General features: G+C 36.7%; 4 protein-coding genes and 1 pseudogene across 5 annotated transcripts; 3 read left to right on the plus strand and 2 right to left on the minus strand.

Annotated features, from left to right (window-relative positions):
• The first annotated feature begins 665 nt into the window (after nucleotides 1-665).
• On the plus strand, nucleotides 666-3,774 carry LOC121787306 (glutamine synthetase cytosolic isozyme 2-like). The gene is made up of 12 exons (XM_042185994.1): nucleotides 666-817; nucleotides 1,425-1,464; nucleotides 1,561-1,664; nucleotides 1,748-1,796; nucleotides 1,886-1,992; nucleotides 2,081-2,168; nucleotides 2,432-2,560; nucleotides 2,637-2,711; nucleotides 2,788-2,841; nucleotides 3,038-3,075; nucleotides 3,155-3,314; nucleotides 3,429-3,774. The coding sequence occupies exons 1-12, from the start codon at nucleotides 744-746 to the stop codon at nucleotides 3,576-3,578; spliced, it is 1,068 nt and encodes a 355-aa protein (XP_042041928.1). The 5' UTR covers nucleotides 666-743; the 3' UTR covers nucleotides 3,579-3,774.
• A 1,849-nt stretch (nucleotides 3,775-5,623) lies between these two features.
• Nucleotides 5,624-7,621, plus strand: LOC121786320. The gene is made up of 2 exons (XM_042184935.1): nucleotides 5,624-6,332; nucleotides 7,314-7,621. Exons 1-2 carry the CDS (start codon nucleotides 5,827-5,829, stop codon nucleotides 7,351-7,353), a joined length of 546 nt encoding a protein of 181 aa, XP_042040869.1. The 5' UTR covers nucleotides 5,624-5,826; the 3' UTR covers nucleotides 7,354-7,621.
• A 1,030-nt stretch (nucleotides 7,622-8,651) lies between these two features.
• Nucleotides 8,652-14,953, minus strand: LOC121786858 (annotated as a pseudogene).
• A 1,522-nt stretch (nucleotides 14,954-16,475) lies between these two features.
• LOC121787568 (putative pentatricopeptide repeat-containing protein At1g09680) lies at nucleotides 16,476-18,534 on the plus strand. Of its 2 annotated transcripts, XM_042186345.1 has the most exons (2): nucleotides 16,476-17,283; nucleotides 17,365-18,534. In XM_042186345.1, the coding sequence occupies exons 1-2, from the start codon at nucleotides 16,525-16,527 to the stop codon at nucleotides 18,280-18,282; spliced, it is 1,677 nt and encodes a 558-aa protein (XP_042042279.1). In that variant the 5' UTR covers nucleotides 16,476-16,524; the 3' UTR covers nucleotides 18,283-18,534. The 2 variants fall into 2 exon arrangements, with proteins under 2 accessions (XP_042042279.1, XP_042042278.1); XM_042186344.1 differs by having other exon boundaries at nucleotides 16,476-18,534.
• Nucleotides 18,535-21,741: 3,207 nt separating this feature from the next.
• On the minus strand, nucleotides 21,742-23,169 carry LOC121787665 (aspartic proteinase PCS1-like). Its single transcript, XM_042186470.1, has one exon. The coding sequence runs from the start codon at nucleotides 23,148-23,150 to the stop codon at nucleotides 21,840-21,842; it is 1,311 nt and encodes a 436-aa protein (XP_042042404.1). The 5' UTR covers nucleotides 23,151-23,169; the 3' UTR covers nucleotides 21,742-21,839.
• Nucleotides 23,170-25,685: the final 2,516 nt, after the last annotated feature.

Consider the following 25,685-nt stretch of genomic DNA (forward strand, 5'->3'; position numbering starts at 1 on the left):
TCTGGATCGCGCATCCCGCAGCCCGCCCCTATACCGCAGCCCATGGCCCCTGGTCCCCACGAGGTCTTGAGGGAGAACCTAGATGTGCAGTTGATGCAACAACTGCATGATAACTGCCTCCGCTACGAGACCGCAACCGACCCGGTCATCAAGGGTATATACTGGAAACTCATAGGTCGGATCCAGCGCCGTCTAGGCTTGTCTGATGAGGATTTGGCAGGGGCGGCCGGCAGAAGCGGGGGAGACGGCGGAGAAGAGGAGGAGGAATCCAACTCCACCACCGAGTAGACGGTGACGGCGTTTTTATTTGTATTGTTTTTAAATGTTCGTTGTAAAATTTTCCCGCTTCCATAATACAACGAATATTCGGTCCCAATTACCTCGTTTTCTAATTATTTACATTCTGATAATTTTTTATTATAATTGATTTAAAATAAATGAAAATAAAATTAAATGAAAAGTGGATACAAAATTTTGGGGCTATTAAAAGTGTCCACCTTATAGTTGCGAATAATTTTTTTTTGTGAGCGCAGATAAATAAACTGAGGATGTGGAAAAAAAAGGGGCGGGGCTATCAAGACTATTCGCCTATAGTCGATACTCTAAAACACTAGTTAATTAAAGCATCAGTGTGTCAGCTACTATAAATTTCCACACTGCAGCCTCTGCTTTCAATACAATCATATTTTTCCTGAAGAGAGAGAAAACAGAGAGGGAGATAAACTTGTTGATTTCTTCGCAAAATGTCTCTGCTTTCAGATCTCATCAATATCAACCTCTCCGAAACCACTTCCAAGGTCATTGCTGAATATGTTTGGTGAGTTTTCTCGCACTTGTCTCCACTTCTGTTGTTTGCGATCCCTTTTGTTCGTGACTCTGTTTTCGTCTCTTCAGTTTTTGTTTAAAATTATGCCTCTAAATTGTTTTGGACGATTACATGCTGTAACTCCTTGGTTTCTCAACCTTGAATATGGCTTGGTGTTGTTTACGATATTTCCAGCCTTAAACGATTCATTTTCATGTATTTTAATCAACGCACCAGTTCGTTTTCTCAACGGTTTGGTTCTCTATCTATGAGTGGATTTTGTTATGCTTAGCTATTATCATGTGATTAAGATCTCTTAGTGTTGCTTGTTTGTGATTAATTCCAGATCTTTTGTTTATCTAATCATTATTATCATCGGTTTGAGTGATTTACTATTCGATTCACTAGCCGTCCCTTTTAGGAGTGAAATTGGTGTTTTCGTTTGTTTGTGGTTAAAACTTTCACATAAAACTGGAAAGCTAAATTTCGTATCGATCACATCTTGCAAGATAAATGAGCAGTATATGCACTGTGAATGCATGCCAATCCTGTTTGGCTTGGTTAGCTATGATGTTATGTTCATGAAAACTTATATGCTTTGTGTTGTTCATTTTATTAGGATTGGCGGCTCTGGTATGGATCTTCGGAGTAAAGCAAGGGTAAGACTTTATTTGAAAAAAGCTAATAAAATAATGTTTCTATTTCAATCACATAAGGAGTACTTTCTGTATTTGTTTCTAATTGTTCTTTTGTAGACTCTTTCTGGACCAGTAAGTGATCCTGCAAAGCTGCCGAAGTGGAATTACGATGGGTCTAGCACAGGACAGGCTCCTGGAGAAGACAGTGAAGTTATCCTCTAGTAAGTGTTGTACGTTGTTGTTTGTTTGTAATTTGGAAAAACAGTTGGAAATACTAATTCTAATTATAATGTGTTGCATTCAGCCCTCAAGCAATTTTCAAAGATCCGTTTAGGAGGGGGAGCAACATTCTGGTTAGAGTTCCCATATGAAACTCTGCATTATGCACTTAAATTGCTCATGAATTGTTTTCACAATGAGACTTCCTTTTTTCTCATGGTAGGTCATGTGCGATGCTTACACACCAGCAGGTGAACCAATCCCGACGAACAACAGATACAAGGCAGCAAAGGTTTTCAGCAACCCTGCAGTTGTTGCTGAAGAACCATGGTAACATATCAGCAGTTCTATTCTGGTGCATGCTACATTTTTGTATGACATTTTGATTCTGATGTGTTCATTCTTTCTTTTTTGATAGGTACGGTATTGAGCAAGAGTACACTCTGTTGCAGAAGAATGTTAAGTGGCCTCTTGGATGGCCGTCTGGTGGTTATCCTGGACCTCAGGTGATTTCACCTTATAGTTTTGCTGTGCTGAATGATTTTAGTTTTGACTTGGTGGTTTTCATTGGTCTTTTTCCCCCCACCATACAACTGGCTGAAGGATATGATTAATTAATGAAATATAATGTAAATACCTTGAATTCTCTGATGTGGAACTGAAGGAGCATTATTTGCAGTCCTTCTTAGCTGTTGAAATGAATGTATTTGAGGATATCTGCATATTTGAGGATACCAAGGAGTACTAATTTAGTCTTAATTGCGTCTAGGGCCCATATTATTGCGGAATTGGATCAGACAAGGCTTTTGGCCGTGATATCGTAGATGCTCATTACAAGGCATGCCTCTATACTGGAATTAACATGAGTGGCATTAATGGGGAGGTGATGCCTGGCCAGGTAAACTTCTCTTCTGGAAAACTGGATAACTTGCATTGATTATCCTTTGAAAGTTCTAACTTAGTATCAATTTTAGTGGGAATTCCAAGTTGGACCTGCAGTTGGCATTTCAGCTGGTGATGAGTTGTGGATTGCTCGTTACATTTTGGAGGTAGTATTAAGTTTGTAATAAATGCCTGTTTGATGGAATCATGTATTTTACGCTGAAACAATTGCTCTGCTGACAGAGGATCACTGAAATTGCTGGGGCAGTTGTTACATTTGATCCCAAGCCTATCGAGGTGAAGATTTCCTCTTATTTTCTTTTATTGATTCATCCTTGCATTGTTCTCAAGTATTGGAGTACTAACTTGTGTTTTCTCTCTGGCTAAACTGATTTCCTTTCAAATTGGTTTTTGAAAAAAATATCTAGGACTACATTATTTTTCTTGGTTGATTGGGCTTTGTGTTTCATTCTCTTATGTTTTTTACTCCCAGGGTGACTGGAATGGAGCTGGTGCTCACACTAATTACAGGTACAAGTTCTCTTACTTTATTAAATGTTGTATGGTTTTTGGCATAGAATATATTGTTAGTTTCTCAATTGTTTTGCAGCACCAAATCCATGAGGGAAGAGGGAGGCTATGAAATCATCAAGAAGGCTATTGAAAAGCTCAGCCTGAAGCACACGGAACACATTGCTGCATATGGTGAAGGCAATGAGCGCAGGCTCACTGGCAAACATGAAACAGCTAACATTAACACATTCAAATGGGTAAAAGCAGTTTCTTAACTTTTGAAACGAGAACATTCGTTATCTGATGTTAGTTGGCACTTAGATCTATTTCTACAGATGGACTAATTGGATAATGTTGGTTTGGCTGTGTAGGGTGTTGCGAACCGTGGTGCATCTGTTCGTGTTGGGCGAGACACAGAAAAGGAAGGCAAGGGATACTTTGAGGACAGGCGGCCTGCCTCGAACATGGACCCATACATCGTCACTTCAATGATTGCTGAGACGACCATTCTCGGAAAGTGAGTGAGGATTGTAGTTTTAGCGGACTATTGGATTGCTTTGTTGAGCCAAGTTTCTGCATTATTATCGCCTATGGACTTTCTCCTTATCAGACCTCTGGTTTCAGGCCTTTCGTGATTGAGAGCCTGCTTAATAAGAGTTGATATAAATACACTACTTAGTTATGGCAGAAGAGTGGGTATTGCCTCATCTTTGTTCACATTTGCTTATTACAAATGCTGTTTGAACAACAGTTTTGCATACAAGTTTCCAATCCATGGCCATTAAGTCCTTTTTAAACGAGCTTGCTATATAAAAACAAGAATCCGACGGAAATTAGTAAATGTTTTATATACAGTATTAAAATATCCTTTAACGACAACGATATAATACCAGCTTGGTTACAAAATGACACATATGATTCCTTCTTGGGTAACATCAATCATGAATGATTAAGTTGTTTTGCAGGTTAGTAGTATACTAACATGTCAAGATTTCAAATATGTTCGTCATATGTCTTTCTTAGTTAGTCAAAATGGCTAATTTTAATAGAGGAACTGGACAAAACGTCAAAGCATGGACTTTTTTATTGATGCCAAACAAATGGCTCTATTTATGAATTATCATTATGCTTATATACTAATCAAATTCATTTATTTGGGGTTTTCACTCCGTTTTAAACTTTAAAAACATTGAGGTACAAATTGAACACAATATAATTAATTACCGTTCTACATTTCCTATTTTAATCATTTGCTTCAAAAGCTTAGTTGATTGTTGGTCCACTAATTGAACCGTTATAAACAGTAAACAATCTATTGGAACTTTAATCAAGATGATTTTCCATTTAATTACTCATAAATAACCCTCCGTCTGCCATTAGGAGTCCCGACCACTTTTGCGCACTCGTTTTATAAAAATAAAGTAGAGAAATGGTAAAGTAAGAGAGAGAATAATGTTGAGAAGAGTCTTCTTAATATTATTCTCTCCCTTACTTTACCATTTCTCTACTTTAATTATTTTTTATCATTTTTATAAAACGAGTGCGCAAAGGTGACCGGGACTTCTAATGGTGGATAGAGGGAGTACGTTTGAGTTATTATTAAGAGTGAACATTTTTTTAGGTCCATAAACTTTGACAAAGTATCATTTTAGGTCCATGAACTTTAAAAATATCATTTTAGGTCTGTCAATTACAAGTTAATATCATTTGAGGTATTTTAAACTTTTTCTAAACGAAAATCCCTTAAGGTCTTTAAAGGGAAATTTGGACAATTCTTTCGACACTCATCTTGCGCCGGAAGCCTATAGTCCAACAATTTTTAACAATAAATTTTTATAATTAAATTCAATTTGGATGGTAATTGATCTCCAATCTCCATTCTGAAATTCATATAAATAATACTCTGAATGACCATCCAAATTAATAGTTATCTAATTTCAAGACAACTAAACTAAATATAATTCACAAATCACATATAGTAAGTTCTTAAAATGCAGTTTAGATTGAAAAAATAAAATAAAGTATCAAGTCCCAATTCACTATCTTTATATAATTGGTCATCTAATAATTGAAAAATTAACACATAGTACTATATTTTACGGCAAATTTTAATTATATTTAAATTCAATTTGGATGGTAATTGAATTAAATAGTAGTAAAAAAAATTATTGGACTCTAGGTGTTTGACGCAAGATGAGTGGCGAAAGAATTGTCCAAATTGCCCTTTGAAGGCCTTAAGGGCATTTTCGTCCGAAAAAAGTTCAAAATACCTCAAATGATATTAACTTGTAGTTAACGGACCTAAAATGATATTTTCAAAATTCACGGACCTAAAATGATACTTTGACAAAGTTTGTGTACCTAAAAAGATGTTCCCTCTATTATAAAATAACACAAAAAACATTAAATTGCATTCCTTTCCTAAAACAATTGCTAATAATTTCTCACCTAACAACAAGATTTGTAGTGGCCGAGATGCCCCACCAACTTAAATGACAACTAACCATTCAAACTTTATAAAGACAAAACTCCAATTGCTACTGCTCTCAAATGATAATAATGGTATCATTCGTTTACAATTTCATTAATAACTTTCACATTAACATGTACGTTACGATTAATTACAATTATAGTATATCGAAAATAAGGTTGTAATTACATCACTGAAACCGACCTCAATAGCCAACTCTATACACAAAAGCAACATTATGTCGTGGAACTTTACACTCCCACAAATCCTTCATTCCATCCCTCAAAACTCAACCAAAAATGCGATTCAATAATTCCACAGATAAAAGAAGAGCCCAAAAACCCGAATCGATGGGCGTGGACGAATCCGGCCTAGCCAAATCGGCTGCATGGGCATGGTACGAACGCGGATCCGGGTCGGAGGGGCGGGAAGTGGATCTTTGGAGGTGGAAACCGGAGCCTAAACCATCAAGGTACAAGCTAGAAGTATTGAGAAATTTGCAAAGAGATCAAGATCACATAAATTCCTCTAGAAATTCTCTTCTTGACAATTATGAGATTGAGAGGATATCGATGGAGCTAAATCATTACATACAAGCTAGTCATGCTAAGCACCACGGCGGTGGCGGCGGCCCTCCCAAGGCGGCGGCCGATGATGTTTTCTTGAAAAGGAAGAATATGGTAAAAGGGTTTTGGTGGAGACATGTTCCGGCGTGTGGCTCATCGAGAAACGACGTTGTCGAGCCTCGGCCGGAGAAAGACCGCGTTCCGGTGGTCAGGGTTGTCGGTTACCAGCCGCGCTTGAGGTAGGTGATTTTCAGTTTTTGATAAAATTCTGACACGGCCTTTAAAATTTGCAAATATATGTTATTGATAAAAAAAATGTGTATAGTGGATATAAATAAGAAGCAACAATAAATTGCAATATATGTTAACTTGTCCTTTTAATAGTGACAAAAGTGAAGAGATTGATGAATGAGAATGGTAAATTGGGGAGAAATAGTAGTAGTAGTAGTAGTATGAATTGAAAGCTATAAATGCAGACAGATAAGTGTCATTGTAATAAATGCTTTCATAATATTTAAAGTATGGTCCTTTTTGGCGTTCTTGTGTAAAAGTATTCATGGATGATTTCCTTTCGTGCATTGTTCATTAAACGCTCTCTTTAATAACAAATTCAGGTAATATAAATGGAAATAGACGTATCATTCTGTCTTTCACAAACATATGAACTCTTTTAATGTATTTTATATGCAGGGAATAGTCGGACTGAAAATTAATTTTATAATAAAACAAGGAATCATGACTTCTATTATCAATGTGTAATATGTATGAATTTTATGTGAAAATGTACGAGTTTAGAAATTAAAATTTTATTTCCTACAAAATTCGGACCTAAGTTCACGAATTAATGCAAAAGTGACGATTCCAACATAAATGTTTACGTTGTATGAGTTAAAAATAATTTTTTAATTTAATTAGTGATATTTTTTGGGGGAATTCCGTATGTGCAAGTGACATATATACATGGATGTCATTTATGAAAGTCAGTCAACTTTTATATGGTTGTATATACATGTTGCAAAATTTAAGCTTTTAACTACTATGATATGGAAATGGAATGGTTGTATATATAGTACTCCCTCCGTCCCAAGCTACTCGCACTTATTTCCTTTTTGGGCGTCCCAAGTTACTTGCACTCTTTCCATTTTTAGTAAAAATTTTCACCTACAGCCGTCATTTTTTACTCTCCTATACACTCATTCCTTAATCTCCGTGCCGAAAAGGAAAGGAGCGAGTAGCCCGAGACGGAGGGAGTATAATTGAAGTGGAATACGGTGGACGTGGAGTGATGCTGCATCAAGTATTGTACTGGATGTCTATCTTCCAACTTACTACATATATGATGTCTGTGTTATGCCGTCTATCACGTAGATATAATAAATACATCTACTCATAAAAAATAGTTTTGGGGATGAATAGTATAGAGTTTAATGCAATGTTTTAAAAACCGGACCGGACCGGTCGGACGCGAACCGGTAGGTCGTCCGGTCCGGTTCACCCCTTTAAACCACCACTGCATTGAACCGCCGTGAACAGGTGGAACCGGCCGGTTGGACCGTGAATCGGAAACCGGTTTTCTATTTTTTTTTTCAAAATTTTTTAAAATTTGTTGTTGGTAGAGGTTGAACTCATGACCTCTCTTCTAGTTAAACTTTAATATAAATTTATTAAAATAAAAGAGAGAGAAAAAAATAATTAAAGTTTTGTTAGTTTAAAAACGAGACTCTTCATGATATAGACTAATTTTGGCGAAGCATCCAAAGATAGTGATAAATTTATTACTAAATTTATTCAATTTATGGTCAATCCTACCATTTAAATTTTAAAATAAATAAAACTTTGATAATTTTTTCAGGTATCTCATAACTAAAAAAATTTGATGTTGTATGTATTTTCATTTTTAAAGACACCATTATACAATAAAATATACACCATTATACATAAAACAACTAGATTATTATGTTGATAGTATAGATCTTCATGATCCAAGGATTGGAAATGAATTTTAATTTATACTCCTATTTTAAATTTTAACCTACCCCTATATACCCTATATATAGTTATAATTTTTTTTTCTCTTAAAATGTAGGTGGTACAAATCAGCCATAGATTGATTTATAATATCAGTACATATAGAGAAATATACTAGCATAACAAGCACTGTCAGCACCACTATCAATTAGTTAAAGACTCATGTTGTTTATTAATTTTATAAAACATATAAAAATCATAGTTTGGTTTATTATTTTTTATTTATTTATTTAAATTTATAGAGAAAATGAAAAATTAATCCTTGATTTTTAAATAATTTATACAATTAATAAAGTTAATTTATAATCAGATTGAAATTTACAAAAGCAAATATAAAGCCTGTTATGCAAAACCAGAATTTCACAAAATATAGAAATTTAGTAAACTATATTTTTTATTCTCTAAAAAGTAACATGATTAGCGAAATAAAGGACGTAGAAAGCGCATATCTTTAATCAGGAAAACAATGTAAAAACTCCATATGATTCAAATTCCAGCTCCATTGAATCATTATGTTATGTAAGAATAATTCAGTTAGTTTCGTAGATGAGATACAACCTTTGCATGTCCACAATCATATCTCCATTGGTAATTTGACATCCTTCCTCGGATAATATAATGCATTTTGCATCAAGCATCCTCAACTTTTGAGATGCATCTTTTATTAGCTCTTCCATGGTGTTAGGAACCCACATCCTAATTCCCCTTTTTCTTCCTTCTACGGGATCCCATGGACGACATGGAAGCATATCGCACACCTTCTTTGTATGCGTTACCTCACGAGCCTGATCCGTCTTCTCCTCTTCCAGATATCGGATCATGTTTATGTTCCCGCAGATTCGCGCTTCACCTATTGGACTCTTTCCACTTCTGAAAAGACAACGGTGATGTTTCAGATAATTTTACAAACAACGAGAACAAGAATGAATCAAACAACTTAATTGTGTTACCTGTCTTTTCTTAAGACACTAGCTCCTGCCAACACGAGCATCTCCCCCATTCGATACAATCCTTGAGAGGCAGCTATGTGAAGGGGGGTTCGATGATCATAGTCTTTCGAGTTGGGATCCAAGCCATGGATCAACAACCTTCTTAGGAGATCATAATCTCATCTTGCAACCACTGAGCACAAGTAGCTACCAGCATTGTCAATTTTCAGTTTAGCCCCTTGTTCAGATAGTAGTGAAGCAACCTTGTCGTGTCCATTCTTGATGGCTTCGAGCAAGGGGGTGTTGCCAAAATTATCTGTTTAGAAAAACACAAATTTAAGTAATATGACAAAATTGTGAACTGAATAGTTATTTCTGGAGCTTACCTTCACCATTGATGTCCTGATACGATCCATATCTCCCATAATTTAGTAATTAATATCTTTATAGTATATTTTGCTTAGTTGGTTAAGATTAGATTAGATTTATTTGTTGAGGATTCCACATTATAAATATGTGGGAATATTTCATAATTATCAATCAAGAAATATGAAATTATCTTTTTAGCTTTTATCGTATTTTATCTTTTTGCAATCCTAAATCTTGGTTTGATCGACCGGCAAAGCTCCGGCGACTGCCTTTTATCGTGTTAAGGGAACTTCACCCTTAACAATTGGCGCTTTCATTGTCGAGCTCAATTTTCAATGGCGAATCGTGGCGTGGATCGCACGGAATCGATCGTCAATTCTTCCGCCGGCACCTTCCGCGGGCTGGAAACTCTGCCTGCGACGAGCGGTGCTTTGGATGCGCCGGCATTGGCCTTCGAGAACGTCCTAGCGTCGCTGGCCCGCATCGAGGCTCGTCTGGACGCGGCGGAACAACGGTCAGCCACCACACAGCCGCCTCCGAGACCGGATCCTGATCCGCCATATCAAGATTGGCGGCCTTGGAGAGAAGAATCTGGACGGCAGAATGCGATCCTGACTGCAGCGATGGTATCTTCAATTCCACACTTAGGGTTTGTCGGCGGGTCTTCTTCACATCTACCGCAACAAGCTAGGCCCGAGCCTGAGCCGCTTTACGAGGATTGGCAGAGGGGTAGAGGCGAGACGACTAGGCTACGCCCGATTATATCTCCAGCCACAACCGTGGCTTCTCAACAAAACCTAGGGTTTGTCGGTCCTTCATTCAAGGTCGCGAATCAGCCGCTGGAGACAGAGCAACTGACGTGGGATAGGTACGGCGGTGGTAGCGATGGTTTTCGGGGACGCCGTCATAGAGCCTGGGATAACCCCGCGCATCGGCTCTCCGATCAGCCGGGGCGACTTGCGACAGAGTGGGAGCCGCCGAGGCCAGACCCCGATCCACCATACTCCGAATGGCAGCGAGGGCGAGACGACACAACGCGGCATCGGGCTGTGTTGACGACGGCGACGGGAGTTTCTGCGCTGCCACATCTAGGGTTTGGCGGCGGGAATTCCACGCGTGGGCCGCTTCACGCGAACCTCTCGGGGGCGTCACCATGGGATCGCGAAGTGCTCAGCGGCATGGGGAATCGCAGCAGATAGCCCACAGCGTGGGATAATCCGGCGCATAGCTCGGAGCATCGATCGGGCAGACCCATGTCGACATGCGACAATGCATGGGGCCGCCTGGAGGGAGGGGGCTATTCTGCCACGCCCCGTTTGGATCAAGTGATTTTCGAACAGCCGTGCTACGACACGCCTCGTTTAGATCAGCTTCGTTTCGAACAGCCGCGCTACGAGAAGATGAAAGCCCCGCATTTTGACGGATCTGATGCGGCGAATGTCAATTTTGTAGCGACGACGAGGACGGACGAGGCAGGGGGTTTCGTGGCGGCCGATGACTTTGAATTGGTTTCTCCAGATTCCGTTTCGAGTGATGGCAGCAGGTTACCTGATGATGCGAGTCACTTGCTAGGAAGCTCGGATGTTGAGGGCATTGACGAGGGACGTATTGTTGCTGTAACCTGTGATAGTAAATGTCTGCCCAAGGAGAAGACCAGGAGCATTGCTAATGCTGGATTGAAAGTAGGGGATGCCATGCCGGAGTTAGACGCAAATTTGACTGGGATTCAAGAAGTTGAATGTGTCAAGCAAGAGGCAACGAGCATGTACCTTCTCAGTTGTTTTCAGAAGCCATCACCTCCTGTTCCAGTACTGTGTGAGCACAAATCAATTGAAGAATTTGTTGTTAAATAGAGCTATAAGGTTGAATGGAGGCATTCAACTATTCCGTTATGTGCGAAACAACAATTTGGTGCATTTGATCCAGGAGGGGAGGCCCCGGCAGAGCTTCTGTTCGCGATGTTCATCCGTGTGTCGTGGTTCCCACCTTGAGGACAAGGTGGATTTCAACCGTGGGGGAGTTGATACGAGACATATCTTCCATATCTCCCATAATTTAGTAATTAATATCTTTATAGTATATTTTGCTTAGTTGGTTAAGATTATATTAGATTTATTTGTTGAGGATTCCACATTATAAATATGTGGGAATATTTCATAATTATCAATCAAGAAATATGAAATTATCTTTTTAGCTTTTATCGTATTTTATCTTTTTGCAATCCTAAATCTTGGTTTGATCGACCGGCAAAGCTCCGGCGACTGCCTTTTATCGTGTTAAGGGAACTTCACCCTTAACATGTCCACACTTTCTTGTATCAGGAACAAAGTGATATCTTCGTATCCTCTTGATGCAGCAAGATGCTGAGAAAAAAGTAAACCATCACTATTTTATGGCACTTCATTCAATGCCATAAACTTGAGTCTTGACCTCATAAACATGTACATTTTTCTACCAAAATACTTATTAAAGCAAAATCAGTAAGAACGTATCCATAAGCTGCTGGAAAGTGAAAGCGTAGTATACCAAATATTCATAGGCAATTGTTTAGATCATACCAGGGCTGTCTTTCCACTCTAATCCTTCTTGTTGGGATCCGCTCCAGAACGGATTATGCTTTTAAGTTGATACATGTCACTGCAGAAGGCTGTACTATTCACTCTCGAAGCAAGGGCAGTCTCTTGTTTATCAATATGGACCAAAATATCCAACTTCAATTGCTTCAGGCGAAGATTAGATTCTTTTCCCTAACATAAGGTTTATTATAGTCATTAGAAGAAGGTTCATTATAGTAATTAGAAGAAAGATAAAAATTACAATGGGATCTGGCAGTGAGTTAATTACCTCCAACAAGTTAGTCATGACTTTCCGTCTATCATGGAAACATATCTCGAGGATATTGGAGAAAGTCTGTCTATTAACACGCAAGAGTCGGCAATGTTCACCTACGCGTACAGTATAAGGCGGAGGAATATTGCAAAGAATGGGAATATCTCCAAACGAGCTGTTAGGCTCTAGAAGAGACACAATCTCTTCTAATCCATCAGCCCCCGTTCCAACCTCCTCCTGCAGGATATGACACCTATTAATCAATCTCATATCTAAAAGGAAAATAAAGATATTTAACAAAATACATCATAATCATATCTAAAATACTATGGCCATGTTTGGTTGGCGGGAAAGCAAAGTTGGCAGGGAAAATGATTCCCAATAACTTTATTTTCCTGTGTTTGGAAAATATCAAGATTTTAAATTTTATATTTGATTGAAATATCAAACTGAAAATATACTTAATATATTTTATTTATAAAGAACAATAATAATAAAATTTTTAATAAAATATTAATTACAAATAATAATAATTATTATTATATTATTATATTTATTATTACGATGTATAGTTTAAATATGGATCATCTATCACAATATATAATAATACAATTATAATTATAGTTACATGGAGAATTATAATAATAAATATATTATTATTATTATTATTATTATTATTATACTTACATATATTATAATTAAATAAATTTTATAATATAAAATTTTACTACGATTTTATTAATTAATTATTAATTTATAAAATAGTAATTAGTATTTATTACTATTATATAGTAATTTATATTATATAATTATATTTTAATTATTTAATAAATTATTAATTATTATTATGATAATAACAATTATATATAAATATTATAATAACATGGTTATAATTATGATAGTTTTAATTATAGTTATTTATTTTATTGAAATTAAGTATGATTTATAATTTTAAATTATTTTTAAAATATTGTAATTAATAATAATAATAATAATAACAATATATTGCATTAAATATGTAAAAATCCTAAAATTGGGAAAAAGAATACCTAAGAAAAGTTAGGATTCAGAATTCTGGAAAGTTGTACTAACTTTCCTTGTTCTCAGGATTCTGATTACTCTCCCAGTTTGATTAAAAATCGAAACAAACACGAGAATTTAAAATTTAAGGAATCAGATTACTTTCTCAGACAGAATCCTGACACCCAAACATGACCTATATGTTTCATGGGTTGGTAGTTTTAGAAAATTAAATCCTATTCATCCTTGATGCAAGCCTTGGTATCTGCTAAAATATATCTATATGATGTACACCCCTTAAGGATATTACAAGAATAAGCAACCGTTCCAAATTGAAATTGCTAAGCTCCTGTAAAAAAGCTTGTGTATTAAAATACAAAAGTTTTAAGGACAAGAGGTAGGATGTCATACCAAGACAATAGAGCTGATCCACAACATTCCCTTCTGCCTTTATAACTTTTCCTGGAAGAAAAAAATCCTCATGGACCCCAGCTTCAACCAAAGAATGAATGATGAACGATTAATATATTTATATGCCCGACAAATTACAAATTACAATTTACACATTAGAAAGAAAATAATACTAGTATTTGATAGTGCCTTCGATTATTGAATGAAATAACTTGATGACCAACTCACAATTTCATTGATGAATTCTTGGGAGCAACCTTTGAAAATTGGAATATTTTCAACATCTGACTGATACAAAAATCTGCAAAAAAATTAAATGACTGTCACTAAAAAGGCAATTTCCATTCAACAACTGAAGAATTTATCTAAAACATGACTAAAATTAGTCATTCTCAACACTGAGAAAGGGAAAAATAATACTTTACCAAATACTACTTACTATATGCAATCAATATGTATTAAGAATTTATGATATTGCATCAAAACAAATACTGCAAATATTATAATTCAATTGAGCACAGTTGTTGAACTAAGTGGTTTCAGATATCAGGACATTATCACTATTCAAAGTATTTTTACAAAACAGTAAGGAAAATCAGATGGTTCAAACCATTATTTTTTTATAAACTCTTTACAAAGTTTCAAGATTCTTACTTGTAGAACGACGGCATCAGTTTGCAAACGCGAGCGCCCTTTTATTTGATCAAGCAAGTTCCTTCCTCCAGTCATATATTTGGTAAGATGAGCCATCATATCCTGGTATCTGAATGTCTTTGATCTTTTGAAGATCAAAGCTGTCATGAAGGAAACACTGATTATAATGAATACTAGTAGTATCTCAGATTTTGAGACTTGTACAAAAGAGAAACTATACAACATTTATCCATGCTCAAAGACTCACATATAGCTGCCATGGTGAGAATGGAAAAATACATCGATGTGGATAAGTAATAGAAGATGATGCAAGCTGTTTTATAAGTGCAGTAGATTGCAACACCGATTAGTACAAGTTTCTCCCATGCATTGTACCACCTGCATAATTACTAGCAAAATCAACATTCCTATTGTAAACAAATGCAAGTGAGTATAAATTTCTCCAAACAAATGCCATATCCAAGCCCCAATATTAATTACCAACTATTCACTCGTATACACATGGTTAATTATAGTTTAATAAAAATAATTAATTACCAACTATTATCAAAATTGGTGATGTTGTTCCTGCTGAACTCCAACTTGCTCTCGACCGAACCCTCCATTTTGCTCCCATCCATTTCTCAAAAATCTGCATAGGAAAATTGGTTCACGAAATGAGGATTTAATGTTTTAAACTGTCGTAGCTAATCCGAACCAAGGACCATAATACTGTAGCAAACATTTATAAGTAATTTTTGGATTGAAGATGATTAATCAATATAATCACATACAATTTCAAAACCTCAATCTGACAAGTGAGAAGAATTATGGTTAAATAATGTGGTCACACAAAATTCATTCAAGATAGAGAGAAGGGGTGACAAATTACTTTATTTTAGCATAGTTGCGATAAAAAAATTACATTTAGGAGAGTTGGTTTCTCCGGTAGCGGCGTTGGAACTGAGGGAAACCGCGGCGGCGAGTAGAAGAGAAGAAGAACGATGGCAGCTCAACAAATTCCTAAAATATCTCTAACATTCCTCCCATATCTGCTACTAATAATTGAACTTAAATCAATTAATAACATAAAAGATTCCTAAAATCTAGAACAAAATAGTAATTAGAAATTAAATAAATGAATCACTAAGCAATACAAGTAGGGGCGCTGGATGAGACGATGGAGGCCTGAAACTGAGAAGGCAACACAAGCTGCATGCATAAAAAGTAGGGCGGTCAAAATGGATATTGGGTATTGAATACCCGTAATTGGATATCCGAAACTCGATTTTTCGGGTATCGGATCAAGATCGGGCAGTGAGAATTTTGGATGATTGGATATCGGGTTACCCGAATTATCCGATTTATTTTTTTAAATTATAAATTATGTTTTTATGATAATTAAATGTAATTTAATTTCTTAATTACATATGGATAGATAAAAGATGTTAATATGTCAATTTCTTACTGTGGGGGGATGAAAGATGTAATTTAATTTAATTTAATTTAATTTGTTATTGTGAATGAATGAAAGATGTTAATATGTTACTATAACTTATGAATTTTATATTTCTCAAAGTTTGTAGCTATTTTTTTCTTAAATTCGAACTACTACAAGAATTTTGTATGACTAAAAGTCAATAGTCATTTTCTCTTGAATACTACTTCAACTTTGTATCAAATTCGAACTAAATAATCTTAAATAAATTGTAAAATTTTACCGTTGATTTAAAAAAATCAAAATTACAATTGGGATTGGATACCCATTTTTTTGGAACTGGATACCTGAGTCGGGTATCTGGGTACCCGAAATCAAATTCGGGTCGGGTATCGGATATTCAATTTTGGAAATTTCGGAATCGGGTACCCAATTTGACAGCCCTAATAAAAACAATTGAAAATAATCGTATTTTACAAAATGATTATTTATTATTTTTAAATTTTAATTATAAAATATAAATTCAATATACTAATATTAAAATAATAAATCAAAACATACTTTTACGTATATTTGAACAAAAAATATTTTACTGAGCTTTTTAAAAGTTGAAAATTAAATATTGAGAATTAACTCATTTCAACCCAATCCAAGAGGCTCGAATTAATCTGGAGTTTAAAATTTATTTTGTTCGGGCTTTATTGCAATGGCCCAAACAATGACAATAGATACTTAGGGATATCGAATTGAAAAAACCGACGCCGGAATTCTGGCATGGCCACTAAGAACATTTCACGACTCCACCACCGCCGCCACTCCGCCGCCTCCTGGTACTCTCAGGAACCAGATCCAATCCTCACGGCCCTGTCTCAAGCCATCCAAAACGCTCCGACGAAACCCCTCAACTCCTCCCTCAAACATCTTCTCCCATCTATCCACGCCCACCACATCGTAAATCTCATCAACCTCAACCCACTCTCTCTCCCCCCGCTCTCTCTCTTCTCTCTCTTCCAATGGCTTTCCTCCGCTCCCGCCAGCTCTACTTTCCGCCACACCCTCCAATCGTATTGCACCATGATCCATTTTCTCTGCTCCCATCAAATGCTTTCAGAAGCCAAAAACTTGCTCCGAATCTTAGTCTCAAGAAAAGGGAGAAATTCCGCTTCTGATGTTTTTGCAGCAATTCTTGAATGCAGAGGTACTCAAAAATCCAATCTTTATGTCTTCTCTGGATTATTGAGTGCTTATTTAGAATCAGGGCTTGTTCTTGATGCCATTCAGTGTTTTAGGCTGGCTAAGAAGCATAAAATTCAGTTCCCGTTTGATGCTTGTAGGAGTGTTCTTGAACATTTGATGGAGCTCAAGTCTTACAAGTTAGTTTGGGGGTTTTATCAGGAGATTCTGGAATGTGGGTATCCTGCAAGTTTGTATTTTTTCAACATTTTGATGCATAAATTCTGCAAATTAGGTGAAGTGAAGCTCGCACAATCGGTTTTCGATTCGATTCGGAAATGGGGTTTGAGGCCTAGTGTGGTTAGTTTCAACACTTTGATAAATGGTTACGTTAGGTTGGGCGATTTGGCTCAAGGGTTTAAGCTCAAGTATGTAATGCAGGAAAATGGAATCTTGCCTGATGTTTACACTTATAGTGTTCTTCTCAATGGTTTGTGCAAGGCTAGAAAAATGGACCGTGCGGATGAATTGTTCAACGAAATGCTTGATGTTGGGTTGTCTCCGAATCATGTTACATTTACTACATTGATTGATGGCCATTGCAAGAACGAGAGGATCGATTTAGCCATGGATGTTTATAGACAAATGCTGGCTGATGGCTTAGTGCCTGATTTGATCACTTATAACGCGATCATCAATGTGCTTTGCAAGAAGGGAGAGTTGAAGGAAGCACAGGATCTGATTAAGGAGATGAGTGTGAAGGGTTTGAAGCCGGATAAGGTAACATACACTACCCTTGTCGATGGATGTTGCAAGGAGGGAGATTCGGAGACTGCGACTGAGCTGAAGAAGAGAATGATTGAAGAAAGTATCCCACTTGATAGTGTGGTTTACACCGCCCTTATTAGTGGTTTGTGCCAAGAAGGGCGAGTGGTTGATGCGGAGAAAATGCTGAGGGAGATGTTGAGGGCTGATCTGAAACCGGGTTGTGGAGCATATACAATGATAATGGATGGCTTCTGCAAGAGGGGAGAAGTTAGGACGGCGTCCGTGCTGCTTAGGGAGATGCAGAGAGATGGGATTGCTGCGTCGGTTGTGTCCTACAATGCGCTAATCAACGGCTACTGCAGAGTAGGGCAGATGAAGAATGCAAATATGCTTCTCATTGCCATGATGAATCTCGGGGTGGAGCCAGATGACATCACGTATAACACCCTTCTCGAAGGCTACTGTAAATATAGAAAAGCAGAAGATGTCTCTAAACTGCGCGGTGCAAAAGGGCTTGTTCTTGATTATGCTGCGTATACTTCGTTGATTGACAGCTTAAGCAGCAATTCAAGACGCCGTTCCAAGGAATAATAACATAGCAGTTGATGAAGCGTTGGTTTCGTTTTTCAGAAAGCAGAAGCAGCTTCTTCTGCAGAGTTAAAGGATACTAGTGATGTAAACTGAACTGTGGAGAATTGTATTGTAAAATCGTGCTACGGGTAGATAGACGATAAATATAACCGTGTTTATCCAGCTTGTTCATCTTTCTGCAGTCGTACACACTGCTCCTGATGCGAGTAGAATCTAAGCTGCGACATGAACGAGTTATGATATTCGAATCCACATGTGAATTTCTTGTTGAACTAGCATCACTAATTGTGCATATGGATGACTTTACATTCCGAAATGGTGTAAATAAATATTGTATTTTTGAGATTAGTAGATGGTTTGCATTATTTTAAGAAATTTTGCCTTGACACTAATCATTTTTAAACATATCGCATGCACTTTCTAAATGTCACAAGAAATGGATTTACCAGGAGAAAATGATAGTACATCAGAATAAAGCTAAGCAGTTGTTGGATAAAAAATCTTTATACTTCACGGGAAATTCTACCGCCTTCTAAGAGAGGGCAATCCATTTTCATTGTTTTTGCATCCTATCTTATTCATTAATTAATTAACTAACCAACCTTTGGGGTCTTTAGTAGTACTCTTACGTCCCGGTTTATCATTTTTGGGTGCCCAATTTTAGGAGTCCCGGTTGAAATATTTATAAATAATAATACATCTCACGTTCCATTAATTTTTTTCCACTCACATTTTATAATAAAACTAATATGTATATAAAAAAGTAGGACTCACATTCAGCTATCTTTTTCACCAACTTTCCTTTATATTTCTTAAAACTCGTGCTGAATTCAACTGAGACTCCTACAGTGGAACGGAGGGATACTTTTTGTGCATCCAACAACGGAAAATCCAGAGAGGAACATAAACTAATGTTTTTAACCGCAAACGGTTTCTAATTTTTTTTGTATGTAAACTGTTGTGATATGGAGTACTACTATTATCTTCATTATCTGCATAATTACATTACTTTTTAGTTTAGTTTCTAATAACTCAATGTATATAGGCATGGTATTTATTGACTGATAAGTTAATCAATTTATCCAGGAGAGGTTTTGTTTTCTTTTCAAATCGGCGCCTACATTAGCACCATTGCCCCGCAATGGAGGCCTTTCTCACGGCCGATAACTCTTCGACCAAGGCGATTGATCGGCTTGGGAGATCGGCCCATCCTCCGCAATGGAGGCCGATTAGGGGCGATGGTGTGGCCAATCGCTCGGCAGTGGCGATCGGTTACCATAGTGAACGCTCTCAAACAATTTCATAAAAAACTACTCCCTCTGTCCATGAAATGTTGTCCAGTTTTTGCCATTTTGGTCCGTCTGTGAAAAGTTGTCCGCTTTGCTTTTTTTTTTTTTTTTTTTTTTTTGGTAAATGGTTCCCATCAACTCTTTACACTCACAATCTATTACTCCCCCGTCCCACCACAAGTGATTAACTTTCCATTTTGGATTATCCCACCACAAGTGATCAATTTCCTTTTTTAACCAAAGACAGAACTTTAACCCTCTCTTACTTTATTCCATCTCTCTTTACTACTTTATTCTCTCTTTATCTCTTTTTTCCTACTTTACTCTCGCCACTTTAACTCAATATATATCATTTTCTTAAATCACATGCCCAAAAGAAATCCATCACTTGATCCATCACTTGTGGTGGGACGGAGGGAGTATAAAACTAATACTATAAATATGGGACCCTAATTTCACAAACTTTTTAACTCACTTTTCTTCATATTTTTTAAAATGTGCCGAGTTAAACTTGGACAAAATTTCGTGGACGGTTATTTATTTTAATAATGAAAATAACGGAATAAATGATGCCCACATATAAGTTTGACGTGACGTGCTGTAATAGAAAAGGTAAGAATCCTGGTGAACAATTCTGACAGTGGCATTAATTAGTAAAAGTTCCTGGACTGGATTCTATATGTACCGCACAAACATGTGCCATGTGTGCGAATTCTACACAAATAAATGAACATAAAGGTAAATTTTTACATCTGTCCATTTGGTATTGACTAAAGTAAAGACACTGTTTTACTATTACTCCATGTAACTTATCTATTAATAAGAAATAACATAAAATATTTTCATTTATTTTAAAAAATTAATACTACATCACACCATCGTAACTCATTACATTTGCCATTCAACCAAGTAAATGAGACTTGATCTACGAAAATGAACTACCAAATAAATCAAAACTAGGAAGAGAAACATAATTAAACTAGATTAATTTTTGAATAATATAGGTAAAAGAATATGAGTAATTAAGCGTGTGGAAGGATAAGGATGCAGACTGCCTAGGGAAAAATGAATGTTGTTTTAGTACGTGGCTAGCAAGAAGCAATTGTGGTGGATCCTACCACAGTTATATTTATATTTCTCAACATACCTTCATTTTGAAGTTGGTAAATGGTAGGACTTCATATTTCAACTCGCATTAAATGAAAAGCGTCTCCCTCAAATTATATTTCCACTCATATAATTATTATTATTAGTAGCAGTAGAAGTATTATATACAATAAGATCATTATTATTAATTGCATATTTTATTTTTAAATCATATGTGTGTGACTTTGGAGACTGGAGATATAGTATTTTGACTTAGTCAATGTTGGAGGAAGTGAGCACTAAAATTCTACTATAAGATTATGATTTGCGATGTTGATAATATGTAAGATGCTATTATTGCAATTGAATAATACTCCGATAGTTTATTATTAGGAGCCTTATTTTAATATGAATTTTAAGAAATAATAAGAAAAATAAATGAAAAAAGTTATAGTTAACAAGTGTATATTGATTTTATTATTTTATAAAATATGAGTTAAATGAGTCAGTAGAATATAAATTCTTTCTTATTATTTATGAATAAAAATGAAATTTACTCAAGAACCGCACACCAAATACACTCGAATATATGTGGAAGGCATAATTTTGCAGAAAGAGTAAATATATTGATATATGATTCGAACAAGTGTCGCATGAATTAAGGTTGGATGTGACACTTGAAAAGATATCCAAGACACCCCCCAAACAAAAAATCTTTTGTTTATCCATAAAACCCTAATCTAATTGTTTAATATACGAATAAAATATAAATAAATTAAATAGGATGTGGTTTGATAAATTTAAGCAAAGAATAAATAGTGGATGGGAGACTCTCATAAAGTGGTGCAATAATTAGATTATCGCTGGCCGATCACGACAATTAATGGTTTATTGTGGCGCTTGTTTTTTTAAAATAAAAGTATAACTTGCTATTTATGCAAAGAATAAGTAAATTTCATCTCACAAAATAGTCACTACAAGTAACAACTACACTTGTAAACAGTGACATCAACTATTATGTAGTTTTGCATGAAGCCAAATTTATTAGGTCACACGGGTTTAACGAACGCATATGACATCCAACTGATTCACTAATTTAATTTCGTGACAATATATACTTATTTTCCTTTAAAATAAAATAATTTACATGTATACACAAAATGAAATTAATGAGGAACATGGTCATGCCGACTTGCTACAATCAGCTGCCCCAAATCCTATTTGCCTATTATTCATATCAAATTCAACCCAAAGATTTTGCTGATGAAAATTGCCAATAATATTACTAGCAACGCCCAACGATTCCGATCGCCCGATGGCGACGCAATGCACACCGTCACCAACTTCATCTAAAATCCTCTCTTTATTGATCACAATCTCCGCGCCATTATCGAATTCGAAAGCCATGTCGCCTATCGACCGTCCGATCTCGGCCGCGTCCCCGTCGAAGCACATATCCAACGACCCTCCGTAAACATACCCCTTCTTCAATTTCGGACCCGCTAGCCTCACGACTTCCTCCCTCACCCTGGCATAGGCCGCGTCCACTAGAAAGGTGTACTGGGTGCCCGAATCAATCATTGCCTGGCCGGACCCAGTAGCGTCCGGGTGAAACACTGCCGCCGAGATGTTCAATTTTTTCCCTCCAATTTTGATCCCGGCCAGGCCTACCGTGTAGGCCAGTGGGTCAAAATTGGGGGTCTGTTGACTTTTGGGGAAAGTCAAAAGTTTGATGTACTTAAATGTATTTGAATTGGGATTGTGGCCTAGGTAAAAGCCACCGGTCGGGGAGACCGTGTTGCGGCGCGTTCGCAGCGGCACGCAGTAGGAGAATTTGGGGACCTTGGCCTGGGAAATGAAGGAGAGGCGTCCGAGGTTCATTCCGAGAATGCCCTCGGCCTCGCCAGAGTCGGTGGCGCAGCCGAGGATGAGGGGAGGGGTAGATTGGGAAATGGAGAAAGTGAATTTTTCTCTGACGAGATTGCCTTCGGCGAGGGTGCCGTCGGCGTAGAAGTAGGAGTAGTGGCAGAGGCGGTTCTGGTCGCAAGTGGTGGGGAGGGTGAAATCGGGAATCCGGGGCTTGCAGAGGGGGTGGTTGCAGGGGAGGACGGAGAAGGAGGAGGAGAGGGAGGGGTCAAAGGGTGCCTGAGGAGGCTGCTGGCGAGGGGATTTCCGGTGGCACTGAATCCAGGAGAGCTGGCTGCCGGTGTCCACCACCATCTTCTGCGTCTGCGGCGGCGTGCCGATTGGGAGCGAGACGATCAGGGCCATTGAGTACTTGAACGAGGAGTGGAAGTTGTATCCGAACGGCGCCGCGGCGGCCTTCTTCGCTGCGAGAGTTGATAAATACCTCGCTTTGAAAGCGGAGGTGTCGGAAAGGGGAGCGGAAGTGAGCGGGAAGGAGCCATGGAGTGTGTTTTGTTGAAGAGAGGGGTGGAAAGTGGAGAGTAGTAGTGAGAAGAGGAGGAGAGAGAGGAAGGTGTAGGAAGCCATTGTTGAGGAGGTGGGAGTGAGCGTGGGGATTTCATTTATATGGTATTCAAAGGCCACAAAAAGGGAACCACGCGGTTTTTCACTTTGCTAATAATAGAGTGGTTGTGTCTAATAATCCCCATTTAGCTTTCCCTCAAATTTAAAAACCATGGCTAGTAAACAAAGAAAAGTCACTAGTCCTCTACAATGCTACATAAACCTAGATTCACCACAAATTTCTTACTTGTATTTCATTGAAACACCTTCTAATCGGCAAATTGGTGATCTTGATTTTTCTATAAATCACTATATAACTTTTTTTATAAAGTCTTTTATTTGAACGGGCCCAAGTTAATAATGAATTTCTTTGTTTCAACTATATGGATGTTCGATGATCATTTAGACCCACGCATTATGATCCCTTTTCCCATATCGACAAAAGGATAATCTTAACTTGTGTATAAATGAGTGAATAATTTCTCCTAGGGTCATCTCCAACCATTTACATCAAACAAAAACTCATTTTTGCGTATATGTTACATCAAAAAGTAGTTTTACATCAACCATTTACACCATATTTAAAATTTAAACCATTTCTGAGTATTTGTCCCACAAAAATTTTATACTATGATGTTATTCCATTGAAAAATCCAAAGATGGATTTGGGTTTATTGTATAATAGGAAAATTTGTCTACACTAAAAATGAATTTTGATGTATGATCAGAGATGGCCTAATAAGCCATTTTGAGGGAGTGCCTTCGAATATGTCATCAACGGTGTATAAATGTAAATGGATATGACTTAGGAAGAAGTTACTAGATAGTGCACGACGTGGTGGGATAAGAGAGGAAAGATTTGAATGTGAAGTTATCCCAAAGCCCAACACTAACATGAAAAGAGTTTCTTGTTCACATTACTAATAAAGTTTTTTAAAGAAAAAACAACTCGTTTTGGTAATGATACAATAAATACTTTACAGCTACTAGCCTACTACCATTCTACCATACATGCGTATATTTCAATGCTTTTGACTGAACGCCAAAGGAAATACTCCCTCCGTCCCGGGCTACTCGCTCATTTCCTTTTCGGCTTGGAGATTAAGGAATGAGTGTATAGGAAAGTCAAAAATGACGGCTGTAGGTGAAATTTTTTACTAAAAATGGAAAGAGTGCAAGTAACTTGGGACGCCCAAAAAGGAAATAAGTGCGAGTAGTGCGGGACGGAGGGAGTATCAAACACTCAAATAAATATACTCGTACAAGATTTTAATAGTGGAAAGAAATGGGTGGTTAGCAATCAAAATTAAAGGTTTTAAGTATAATGTTTCATTTGATTGTAATAAGACACATAAAACATATAATATCTACGATACCGATGACATAACCGCTAAAGTGAGAACATAATAAACCGTTTAATGAATTGAAATGAAACGATTTTTGTTTTAACAAAATATTCCTTTTACATTAAGGGTAAAGAAAAGCACTTCCAAATAATAGCGCCTCTTTCATTATTTAGTTGTAGGCTTTTACTTTGTCTTGCTAATTAAGAAAATTAAAGGCATCAAACAAAAACAAAATTTATTCATCGGAAAACACTTGTCCAAGCTTTCCTCTTTTTCTTTGTATTTCTTTTTCATTGCCTTTAAATTTAGGTGGTCACCGGAATGTGTGGGGCCAAATGGGTGGAGGGGTCCATAGTTATGTCCTAAACTCCTAATTACGCATAAATTTTCAATTGGTGCATGTAATTTGGCACTAAATTGCACAAAATATTTCGTATTTTAATACTATTATAAATAGTTTTTCACATGACCCATTTTTGTTTCCTTTAGATATCTATTTTTTAGTGGTTCACATGATCTTGCTAGTCATGCCATGTTAGCTATGGCACATATTTATGTATATTGAATTTCTATTCTTTGAATCCTATAAGTTAGATAATGGACGAATTTAAGATCATAATCAATTCAAATAGGCCAATGGATTATAAAAACTAATGTTAATCGGAATTTTATATGATGTACGATCAACTTTGAAGTGAATTGCAGTAAAACAGATCGCCAAATGAAAATGGTGCTACACTCAAATTATGAGTTAAAGTTTGAGATATAATCTATAATGAGGAAAACAAATAGACCCTTCAGAGTTAAGATGTTTAAAGCTGAGTTTCCTTTATTTCAATATAATTTATTTTCTAATTTCTTAATTAAAGACTTTATTTTTCTGAATAATAATTAATAGGAGGCTTCTCATCATTTAATTTAAGTTTTGGTTTCCAGCTAGCAAAATTAATTAGACTGATAGGGAGATGCATAACTTGAGAGTAAAGTTTTGTTTGGTATGGTTCCCATATTGTGTCTGTTATCATATACTCCCTCCGTCCCCGAATAAGAGTCGCTAATTTCCTTTTTGGGTTGTCCCCTATTAAGAGTCGCTCTTCATTTTTACCATAAATGGTAGTAGGTCTCACATTCCACTAACTCATTCCACTCACATTTTATTATAAAACCAATATAAAAAAGTGGGTCCCACATTCCATTAACTTTTTCAACCAAT

The sequence above is a fragment of the Salvia splendens genome, chromosome 22 (genome assembly GCF_004379255.2).
Source record: "Salvia splendens isolate huo1 chromosome 22, SspV2, whole genome shotgun sequence".
NCBI classification, from domain to species: Eukaryota; Viridiplantae; Streptophyta; class Magnoliopsida; order Lamiales; family Lamiaceae; genus Salvia; species Salvia splendens.

Bases quoted from the DNA above. Each gene is read 5' to 3' on its own strand.
- LOC121787568 (XM_042186344.1), top strand. From the start codon at position 16,525: ATGGCCACTAAGAACATTTCACGACTCCACCACCGCCGCCACTCCGCC.
- LOC121787665 (XM_042186470.1), bottom strand. From the start codon at position 23,150: ATGGCTTCCTACACCTTCCTCTCTCTCCTCCTCTTCTCACTACTACTC.
- LOC121786320 (XM_042184935.1), top strand. From the start codon at position 5,827: ATGCGATTCAATAATTCCACAGATAAAAGAAGAGCCCAAAAACCCGAA. The intron at 6,333-7,313 runs GTAGGTGATTTT...CGTGCCGAAAAG, and splicing joins GGTTACCAGCCGCGCTTGAG to GAAAGGAGCGAGTAGCCCGA.
- LOC121787306 (XM_042185994.1), top strand. From the start codon at position 744: ATGTCTCTGCTTTCAGATCTCATCAATATCAACCTCTCCGAAACCACT. The intron at 1,465-1,560 runs GTAAGACTTTAT...GTTCTTTTGTAG, and splicing joins ATCTTCGGAGTAAAGCAAGG to ACTCTTTCTGGACCAGTAAG. The intron at 3,315-3,428 runs GTAAAAGCAGTT...TTGGCTGTGTAG, and splicing joins ACATTAACACATTCAAATGG to GGTGTTGCGAACCGTGGTGC.